A 10,738-nucleotide genomic window follows, 5' to 3' on the forward strand; every position below is an offset into this window, starting at 1 on the left:
TTATCGCCATAAGGATTAGCACACTCATCATGACCTTTTTCAAATTTTCAATAGTCTGGGTCGTGACTTTCCCCCGCTGAAAGATATCATTCTTCACTTTCTTTATCCACGACCACACAATCAAATTATAACCTTTAACGAACTTGTGATAGTTTTCTATAAGTCCCATAAACTTTCTCAACCCCTTCCAGGTCTTAGGTAGTGGCCCCTTCAACCCTAAAAAGACACACCAGGGTCTTGCACAAACTAGGGTCACCGTGAAACACCTTCGTCTTATCTCCCTCCTCAAACTCCATGGTCAATTTTCAATTCTTCTTAGTCTTCCTTATGGTTCATACTCAATATCATGTTAGTGATTCCTAAATGTAAGGAATGAAAATATTTCATCGCCTAAATATCTGGAAGTATGAAAATCACTTTTTTGCGAACTCCCTTGTTCTTTTCCACCTGTCTTGTCCCCATCAAGACTACAAAATTTCTCACGTCCACAATCTCAGGCCCAAATTGCTTTACTATTTGAATAAAGATAAAGTTGTGGGCGCCCCATTTTCTATTAACACAATTATGTTCTGCGTGTATTTCGGTGTTAATCCCACCACCGAGTTCAATAAGACTTGTGCCATAACCAAGTGAGTGTATTCATTGTCTTCCACCATAGCCTTTTTTGGTTCAACTTCCCCTGACTCCTCATCATACACTGTGGGAATCTATAATGTCCGATCTTTGTAATGGTGTTTTATGAAAAAATTGTCATTACACTGAAAATAGAACCCCTTGATCTGCTTCTCCTGAATTTTTGTCTCTGTAAGGTGTTTGAGTGTCGCCCCCTGGTCGAGGTCTCTTTTTCCTATCTTGTGGAGCATCTCTCAAGACATTCACTATTTAAGCTATTGGTATCATTGTGGTTGTAATAATTCGAAATGGTACTCCATCTGTACTGCTCCTATTAGCCTGTTTAATTACATTTTTGCCTTCAAAAAACTGTGCTAATTCCATAGTTTCCCCCAATCACGATCTTAGCAGGTAAAATGATGCTTAAATCTCTAGCTTCAACCCTTTCATAAAGTTTCTTTCCAACATTTATTATGATATCCCTCTCAAACGAAAAGATAACATCTCAAATTTCTCTTTATACTATGTGATATATCATTCCCGAACCAATGGAAAAAACTATTCGTGTAAGTCCTATTGTTGTGTGGTTTTGAAGCACTCCAACAATTAACCCTTGAATTTTTCTGATGTTCAGATTGGCTAATATTGTTCTTTCCATTGATACATTGTTAGAGCTTTTCCTTCTAAACACGAAGCCATAGTCATCAATTTTTCTTCCTCCATCAATTTATTAACAATAAAGTACTTTCCTTACGATAAAATCCAACCACATGCATTCTCTCCTTCAAATATCGACATCTTCAGCTTCCTTATGTATGTGTCTCTTCCCCAATTTTCTTGAATGAAGTTCATTGCACCCATATATCGACATCTTCAGCTTCCTTATGTATGTGTCTCCTCCCCAATTTTCTTGAAAAAGCAAGGGTTGAGTTTCCTTTCTCTATCCCTTTTGATTTCTCTTCTTACATAAGTCTGGCCCGTCCTATAATCACCTTGCTCTTCCTCACAGGCTCCTGAATTTTCTTCTGCCCGAAAAGCTGTTGTAACAAAAGTCATTGACACTGTCAGATGCAACCCTCAGTCGGGGTCCCACCAACCCTGACCCCCTATTCTGGGCCAACGTCCTTCTAATAGATCTTCTCCATCCATGAATCACGTACCACCTCATTCCACCTAGTGGCGGTTGTTTTATTTGTTCTTATGTTGTGTTTTCTCTTCCACGTGTTGTCGTTCGAGTCCGCTTCTAATTCCTTAACTTGATCACATTGTAGGCAGTGGCGGGTTTGTGTGGGACTTTGTGATCCTCTTCATCATTTCTCCCAAGGAGGGTTTACATGGGATTTTGTGATCTTCTTCATCATTTCTTTCAAGACGGTAAATCTCTCCTTGGACAAGAAACACTCTTCCATTCCCAATTTGATTAGGCTCTCATCTTCCTCCAATTTATTATCCACATCATCTACTTTCTTGGCCGCCATTACTCACTATACAGTTTCAGAACTCCCTTTGCTAGAATCGCGAGTTTTAGTATTTTTTTACGCTTATTCAGCTTGTGCGGAACTCTGGGCATCGCGATCCTTGAATTCACGTAGGCAGTTTGGTGCAAAACTATTGGAAATCACACAAAACTTGGGAAGGCACAATCTTAGATTCCTTTACGTGGTTTCAAAGTGGGAAATTCCGTTGTTGGCTTCTCACGATCGGGATTTCAGAGGTTGTAGATTCTGATCATGAGTTTCGGTTACGGGCGGTGTGAAACCCCTTTAGGTAGCCATTCCGATCATTAATTTAGATCAAGAGCGGTGTGGAACTTCTATACTCCACAATCTATCAACTTCCCCACAGTTGTTTTCCGACCGTATCACACGTCTGTACTACACGATCTTGTCAATTGCTTCGCTGCTTGTAAAAAACCATGGATGTGTCCACATCTATATGTATTCTCGATCCATCATCAAAACGAGCCAAATCATGATTGTATCGCGTGTGCGCCCTTACCTCATCATTGTCTCTGTATGCCACGATCCTGATGTTGGTGTTTCTGCTAGCTGCAAATCATGATTTTTTGCTCGTGGATCATGACTAGGGCGCACCAAATCTTTCTTCTCCTAGAATCGAATGCTCTAATACCAATTTGATAGGAATTGAAATGATTTTTCAGAGAAATTAGGATATAAATAATATTTATTTTGTTTCGCCAAAAGCAAGTCAACAATTACAACTCTAAATATATAAAATATAAGCACCTAAAGTTAGATGATTTCTCATAAATCCTACAATTCAAGAGGTAGGAAATATCTCCAAAATCCTAACCCTGAGAATCAAACACAACAATCTCATGCATAACCCTAACCCTAAGCATAGTAGTCTTATTTATATAATAACAAATAACAAAATACTAAAAAATTTTTACGGACTGGCGTAACAAAATCCTAAAAATCTTGGTTTGCTTAATTCTAATTTTCTTAAATTATTTGTGTCTAAAAATTTTCCAAATTTAGCTATGGAAGCCAACCTCCATGTCTCATGTCTACTACATTATGTTAACACCTTTCCATTTGTTAAAAAATATCTTTTATAACCTATTACATACATTAGTCGAATTATTTTAACTATATCTTATTGGCTGCCTCCATAAATGTTCCACCATGCAACATTTATCCTTTGGCAAAGTTGTTCCCCCATGCTCACCCAATTTGTGGGTATATGTAGCTATCTTAACTATAAATATTCTTGTAATTTCAGTGAGAGAGGCAAACATGCTAGTTTTTGTGACTCCACACCAGTTCATTGAGGAAATATGCGGGAAGCTGGTAGGAAAAATAAGGTCTGATGCTGAGGGAATCTCTCTTATTAAAGGCATGGAAGTAAAGAAAGAAGGACCATGCATGATCTCCAAGCTTATTACAGATACGCTTGGCATCAACTGTTGCGTTCTCATGGGTGCAAATATTGCTGATGAGGCAAAAACTCACTCACCCATCATCTAGATTTTACTTAATATGAATGAATATAATATTTAATCTCGTTGATCAATTCTTTATTTCTGTAAATGCAGATAGCATTTGAAAAGTTTAGCGAAGCAACTATAGGCTATAAGCACAGCATGGAAGTTGCACAGAGATGGGCAAAATTGTTCGGCCAACGATATTTCCTAGTTTCTGTAGTAAGTTACTCATGATATACTTCTTATAATTCAGCAGAAGAACAAGCCTAGTTTCTGTAGTAAGTTACTCGTGATATACTTCTTATAATTCAGCAGAAGAACAAGCTTTAACAGCCCTATGATTTTGGTGGTTTTGTTGAACTGTTGAACCAGTTTCATATACTATAATGAACTCTTCCATTGCTCGCTCTGCTTATTATTATTTTTTTTAACAGAACTTACATTCAAAGATTTGCTTCACTGAGTGCTTTCAATTTTTTTGTTACAACAGTGAATTTAAATTTATAGTGTGCAGAAACCCGAGCGCTTTCAAATTCTTTTGCTACTACGGTGAATCTGACCTTTAGTTCAAATTTATAGTGTAGAGTGTTTCATAAGGCCATACTATTGGTGATGTTTATAGGTTTGCAAAGAAGTAATATTGTTTTGCTGCTAAAATAATAACAATGAGAACTATAACAAATAAGGCTTATAAATGGTGACTAATGTCTTACTTGCATGATATGAGCATGGTTTTGGAACGAAGCTACAAAATAAGACTCATATATCAGTTAACATATTGAGGACCGTGATCTACTGCATGACCGCCAAAAGTTCAATTAAAAAATTTTGATAACTCGAATGGAATATATAGCAGAGCTGTGATAGCTGTCCTGCACAAGGTATGGTCCAGCTTTTTTTATAAATTGTATTTTCATAATTATGTGCAGGTGCAAGACATAGAAGGTGTTGAGTTATGTGGTACGCTAAAGAATGTGGTCGCCATTGCTTCAGGTTTTGTGGACATTATATTTTGCAGCACCTTATTCATTTTGCCTTGTTTAGAATAATACTAAAGCAAAAGAAAGTGGTGCATTATTGATACAGGTCTTGTTGATGGCTTGGACATGGGAAATAATACGAAGGTTGGATCTGAAATATATATAACCAATGAGATTATTAGTATTTTAACAGAGATTACATAAGTATAATTTTTTTATTTCCATATTAGGCTGCAATCATGAGGATTGGCCTGCGAGAGATGCGTGCATTATCCAAACTGTTATTCTCATCTGTAAAAGACAACACCTTTTTTGAGAGCTGCGGTGTTGCTGATGTTATTACAACATGCCGTAAGAAACTTCAATACTCATAAGCCTCCATTTTTTTCATTAGAAATGTTATGAGATAATATAAGATGATCATTATGGTTTATGGCAGTTGGAGGAAGGAACAGGAGAGTTGCAGAAGTCTTTGCCAGGACCGGCGGTACAAAGTATCTAACCAAATACTATTCTCTCAAAAGGGATCATATTAATTAAGGCTTGATTAAGCTTGTGAACCCCCTCACATTATTTTTAAATCTCTCTTGTAGATCTTTTAGTGAGTTAGAAGCTGAACTACTGCAAGGGCAAAAATTGCAGGTATGCCACCAAAACTGATTTCATAAATATAGCTTTACTTTTCATACTTTTAAGCATACATTTTGTTTTCAAAGTGAGTGTTAAAACCACCAAATGTCAACAAGTTATGTTGAGTTCAATGTTAAAAAGGTTGTCTACGACAATATCATATCGATGCAAAAAAGCTTTAGATAAGCAGAATAGGTTACATCCTATGTCTAATGAATTAGTCTTTCAATTTTTATAGGCTACTGAAAAAAGTGGAGGGTTATATATGAAAAATGCAGTAAAACTTCTCAACATATGGCTTATTCTACCAATTGAAATAATTGAGATTTGAAATTTCAATAACCTTATTTTGAAGGGTGTTTCAACAGCAAAAGAAGTATATGAAGTTTTGAGTCACCATGGATGGCAGGGCTTATTTCCACTTCTGACAACTGTGCATAAGATCTGTATTGGTGAGCTTCCTCCAACAGCAATAGTTGAATACAGTGAGCAAACACCAAATTTCTCCCTCATTGATGATGCTGCTAAATACTACTAATTCTTGTTCAGGAAATATAGATAATAGCACAGGGCTAAAAATTTTATTTCATTCAGGACCTTACAGATCTCAGTCAGATAAAATCAACTTTCTTTTGATCAAAATAACTTTGAATCTGGTTTTTGAGTATAGTTCTCCAACGTGACTCGAGAAGTTATGATAAGGCTGACATAACTATTAACAGCTGTCCTCTATACCATATAAATTTACTTCAATTTTTAGCTGCCTTAACCAGCATGGAAATACAATTGCTACAGAAAAGGATCACAGACCCTAATTTTAATGAATGCCAGTTGCAAGCATTGCTTTTGCTTGAAACTTGGATTTTTCTTCATTTGTCAAATATATATATATTTTTTTTGGCATCATCTCGTGGAGATTGTTTGGTTGATCATGTATTCATTTTGATTGTCTTTTTTTTTCTAGTTCAGTATTTTAATTGATTTTTATTTCACAACCATAATGATTTATTTGTGATAAAGTTTATGGTTTGGTTGGGAATCAGAGGAAATATAAATATATTTTGTTAGATACTTGTGTGTTTTGTTCTGATGCTATTAATAGGCAAGTTGATCTATCTAATACAACAACAACAAACAACAACATTCACAACAACAACAAGCCGTTATCCTAGTAAGTGGGGTAGCCTAGATGAATCATTTTTCTCCATTGTTCTTTTGGGTGTCATTTTTTCATATAATTCTAATAGGTTAAAGATCATTTTTTATATATTGCGGCTATCTTTTTATGTTTATCTTTGTCTTTCTTGACATAAGTTGAATTTAAAACAACTACTCTTCTAATCGGATCATCAAATAGTCGGTGTTTAATGTAACCAAATCATCTAAGATGATTCTCTCAAATTATGTTTGCTTGTAGAGCTACACCAAACCTTTCACGGATAGACTCGCTTCACATTTTGTCTTTAAGTGCCAATCCACTCATCCACCTAAGCATTCTCATCTTAGCAACGCTTAACTTTTATTTATTCTTCTCTTTTAAAGGCCAACATTCTGCGCCATAAAACATTGCAAATTTCTCGGCCATCTTATAAAATTTTCCAATACATTTAAGTGTTTTTTTGGGGTATTTACATGAATATCACACAATTCTTATATATTTTATAAGTAATGCTTACACTTTCATATTTACATGCATAACACTCAAAATTTCACATCACATTAGTAATATCAGTTTCACTATTATTTTAACAATGAAATACTTATTTTCATGTATAAATTTTTAATACCAGTGTTACAAATGTAAAAAAATGGACTAACTTTAGGTGTTGATATATATTTATTCAACTAAAACTTGCACTTTCATATTTAAATACATAACACTCAAACTTTGACATCTCATTAAAAATATCATTATCACTAATATTTTAGAAGTGAAATACTCTCTCATGCATATGCTTTTAATACTAGTGTTATAAATGCAAAAAAATGATTCAAAATGTAGAAGTCAATAAAATAAAATTGATTGGAATGAAATCAGCTTAGGGTTTGTTTGAGGTAGTTGCAACTATGACAGTAAGTTTTTGCAAATAAGTTAATTGTCTGTTTGTTATTTGCAGATTGAAAACAGATGTGTTGCTGTTTTTGGACAAATGATCATTCTGTTCTTGTATTTAAATGTTGTTTACAAAAGAACTGTTCATGCTATCTCATACCATATTTGAAAGTAAATATCCAGTCTGAACGTTACAAAATAAAAATAGACATTTCACTAAATAGTGAGTGACACGACTATCAAAATTTTTTAAAAAACTACTAAAATAACAATCAATAAGATGATAATGTTATTTTTAAAATGCAGCTGGTGTAGGTTACAAGACAATCCGTCCTCCAAGGAAACTCACCCCGCCCGATCACGATCAACTGTCGATTTTTCCAACCTATCTGTCCATCTAAAGAAGTCAGGTTTCTTGTCTTCTCCTCGGACATCTGTAAAATTGTTTCTTGTAGCTATGTGACTGTCACGAAGTAAGCAGAGATCATAATAGTTCACAATCGCAGTTCAATCCTTTGGAGGTGTTGAAAGTCATCAAATTCATCTTTTCTGAAGGTTTAACACAACAATACATAAATCATTAAACACAATATTAACTAAAAAAATTATAATTAAAGCCTGAGGTCTCAGAGAATATAATTACATGCATAACACTCAAAATTTCACATCACATTAATTGAAAAGACAACAGACCTTGAAAAAAATGTTCTTGGTTGCCTTCAAAACACGTAATGTCGGACTTATATGTGTCACAGCATATCACCAAACAAAAAAGGTCATTCATAAGAGCTTAAAAAAACCACGATTGAAAATTGAGAGGTGTATGGTTGCTTTCATTGGGATTTTACATATGACAAGAACCAATAATGACAAGTAAGTCATTCAGAAGAATAGTTAAGGTCTAATGTCTCATCACCGATCTTCAAAAAAATCAAAAATAAACATGCAATAAATATTCATATATCATATTGTATCCACGGTTGCCTTTCCGACTATTCTGATGGGGAATAATATATGTAAAGGAGCGAAAAATAAAATTAAGATTCAAAATTTAAATGATTTGGCAGAACGTTGATACAACAAATAATAAAAATTCTCACCATTCATCGTAAAGATAGTAGCAATAAGAGAAAAACAACAATTGGCCCATTCAACAACCAACTATGGCATCTGGAATTCGCTCTCTCAATTCAATCATTTCCCAAGCACCTTGACAATCTTGGGTGCAACCCTCAGGTGATTCAACTTCTGCCAGTGATAAAGAATATCTCATGCGATATTCAAATGTGTCGGATGAGACATGTAAATGATCATCATCAACCTTGCTGAAGTTAATGTCATTGCTCGAAGGACGCCGCCGAATATAGTTGTGGAGAGCCATTGTCGCCACCACTATCTGCACATGCTTCAGAAATATATATGACGACATATCACGCAGTATAACCTATTTTTTCTTCCACACTCTAAATGTTTTTTCAATGACACCACATAAGGGCTAGTGTCTCTTGTTAAACATTTATTTACTATCTCGAGCAATATTGTCGAACCTTTCAAAGTCGGGAATGTGACATTTAGTATTCAGAAATGACTTCAAATATCTTATTTTTTAAGGGATATCCTGCATCGACCAAATAATATTTATTTATCACAAATACAATTAGTAATGCACAGAAAAAAAAAATTTAAATAAGATCAATGGTTGAGCAAACCTGGGGTGGGTGGGGGAAGTTGTGCTTCCGATTTCTTGTGGAAAATATGAATATATGACTATTATGTGCATTGCATTCCCAACCATCCATAACAAAAGTAAAGTACATGTTGAAATCACGTATAGTCATTACATTTTGTGTTGGTGATCCACGCTACCCTGTGAATATGACTTTTTCATTATTTGATACACGTGCATTCATGTGTGTTCTATTGATAGCTCCAATACAATTCTAACAAATTAAATAAGGCTATGTAAATTACACTACTCATTTTGACTTCTGAATATAATGAGTAAAAATATTTACCTTAAATTATGACATATACCGCGGGTCATTTTCAATCTCTATCGGAGTCCTCTCAAATGTTGGGTCCTTTGACTTGATAATTTTCTATGAAAAATTAATAAGAGCATTCAACCCAATTGAGAAGTATTTGCTGATTCTCCGATGAATGTTGCAATTACTCCATCGCTCCTCTCATTTATTTATTATGTGACAAAATTTTGAGGGTTATTGCTAACACCTCTCTGGAAATCATCTCGGAGAAGCCATGAAGTCCTTGATTTCTGTGTAATTCATTTAGGAGATCAGTATGTCATAGGAAACATGTTGTTGAATTATGTAGGATGTTTTCAAGTAGCTCCCTAACACATTTATCACCAATATAAGATGATGTCATGCAGAGAAACTAATCTGCGTATGAGTTGTAGTATTCATACATCAAACATACCGATGCAACAATTCTTCTTCTGCGTCTCTCTCTTTTTGAATACATGTTAAATAAATGTTATGTTCAAGTAAGACATGAGAATCACTAAATGAAGTAAGATGACAACATTTTATAGCCAAGCAACATCATAGCAACAATCATAAATGAACTTCAAATAACAAATTACAAAGTGTACGATGAAAAAATAAACATCCAAAGTAGCATTAGCATTATTCCAAGGAAAAAAAAACATCCAAATAAGAAGCCCGATAAATCTACTGAAAAATAAGTACAAATAATGACATCCAAATAAGAAGCCCGATAAATCTACTGAAAATAAGTACAAATAATGCAAAGATAAATAAATAAAGTAAATGTCCATGTAGTCTTAAAAATAACGTAAATAAATGACCCTATAGTCAAAGGTCTTCATCATGAAGAACACTCTGTGGGTCAGGTCCTCCAGTAAATTCATGGAGAGCAAATAGACATGCCTCATAAATTTATGGAATTGGCTCCAAAACTCGGATAACTTGTTACATGGAGGGCTTTTGATGTCCCAGGGTCACTGGTGTATGAAACCACTGGTTATAATGTTTGACTTCTAATGAAAGAAGCCCCTTCTTTGTTCTTTTTCTCCACCCTTGGATGTTTTGTCTTGCTAGTGGAGTCTACTTCTTTTTGGCATGCCTGCAAACTCTCACTCACAAGGGGTCCAAGCACTATTCTCTGTTGCCACAACCCCATTAAACATACAATCCAATTTCTCTTCCAGCTCGGGGTCAATGCCATTGAATTTTAATTTTTTGGTGGCTAACACTGCCTGCAATATAAAGGAACATGGATATGTTCATACAATTCAGAAAAATAAAGTCATAATATATAAGTTTGATCTATACTCATCTTCAATCTCTCAGCACATCATTCCTTTGAAGCATCAATAATCTGCTTGATTAGATCCCAACCAAAGCCCGTGGATTCTCGTTTCAATTCCTTCCAAAATTTCCTGTCTATTTTTAGTTGATCCCACATGTTTTTCAGTTGCATCTTATCGTACTCTCTTATCGTAATTTTCTTGAAACTTTTAATAATATTTTG

At 34.7% G+C, this 10,738-nt stretch overlaps 1 protein-coding gene across 1 annotated transcript in view; it reads left to right on the forward strand.

Annotated features, from left to right (window-relative positions):
- The window catches only part of LOC110024078 (glycerol-3-phosphate dehydrogenase [NAD(+)]), a gene marked incomplete in the record, with an annotated part of 8,523 nt that extends 2,446 nt beyond the window's left edge, over nt 1–6,077 (forward strand). Inside the window, 9 exon segments of the mRNA XM_020723824.1 lie at nt 3,358–3,575; nt 3,671–3,778; nt 4,489–4,552; nt 4,646–4,683; nt 4,770–4,890; nt 4,979–5,033; nt 5,133–5,181; nt 5,525–5,654; nt 5,764–6,077. Of these exon segments, the coding sequence (XP_020579483.1) occupies nt 3,358–3,575; nt 3,671–3,778; nt 4,489–4,552; nt 4,646–4,683; nt 4,770–4,890; nt 4,979–5,033; nt 5,133–5,181; nt 5,525–5,654; nt 5,764–5,852 (872 nt within the window).
- Nucleotides 6,078–10,738: the final 4,661 nt, after the last annotated feature.

This window comes from Phalaenopsis equestris, unplaced genomic scaffold (genome assembly GCF_001263595.1).
Source record: "Phalaenopsis equestris unplaced genomic scaffold, ASM126359v1 Scaffold000002, whole genome shotgun sequence".
Taxonomy (NCBI): Eukaryota; Viridiplantae; Streptophyta; class Magnoliopsida; order Asparagales; family Orchidaceae; genus Phalaenopsis; species Phalaenopsis equestris.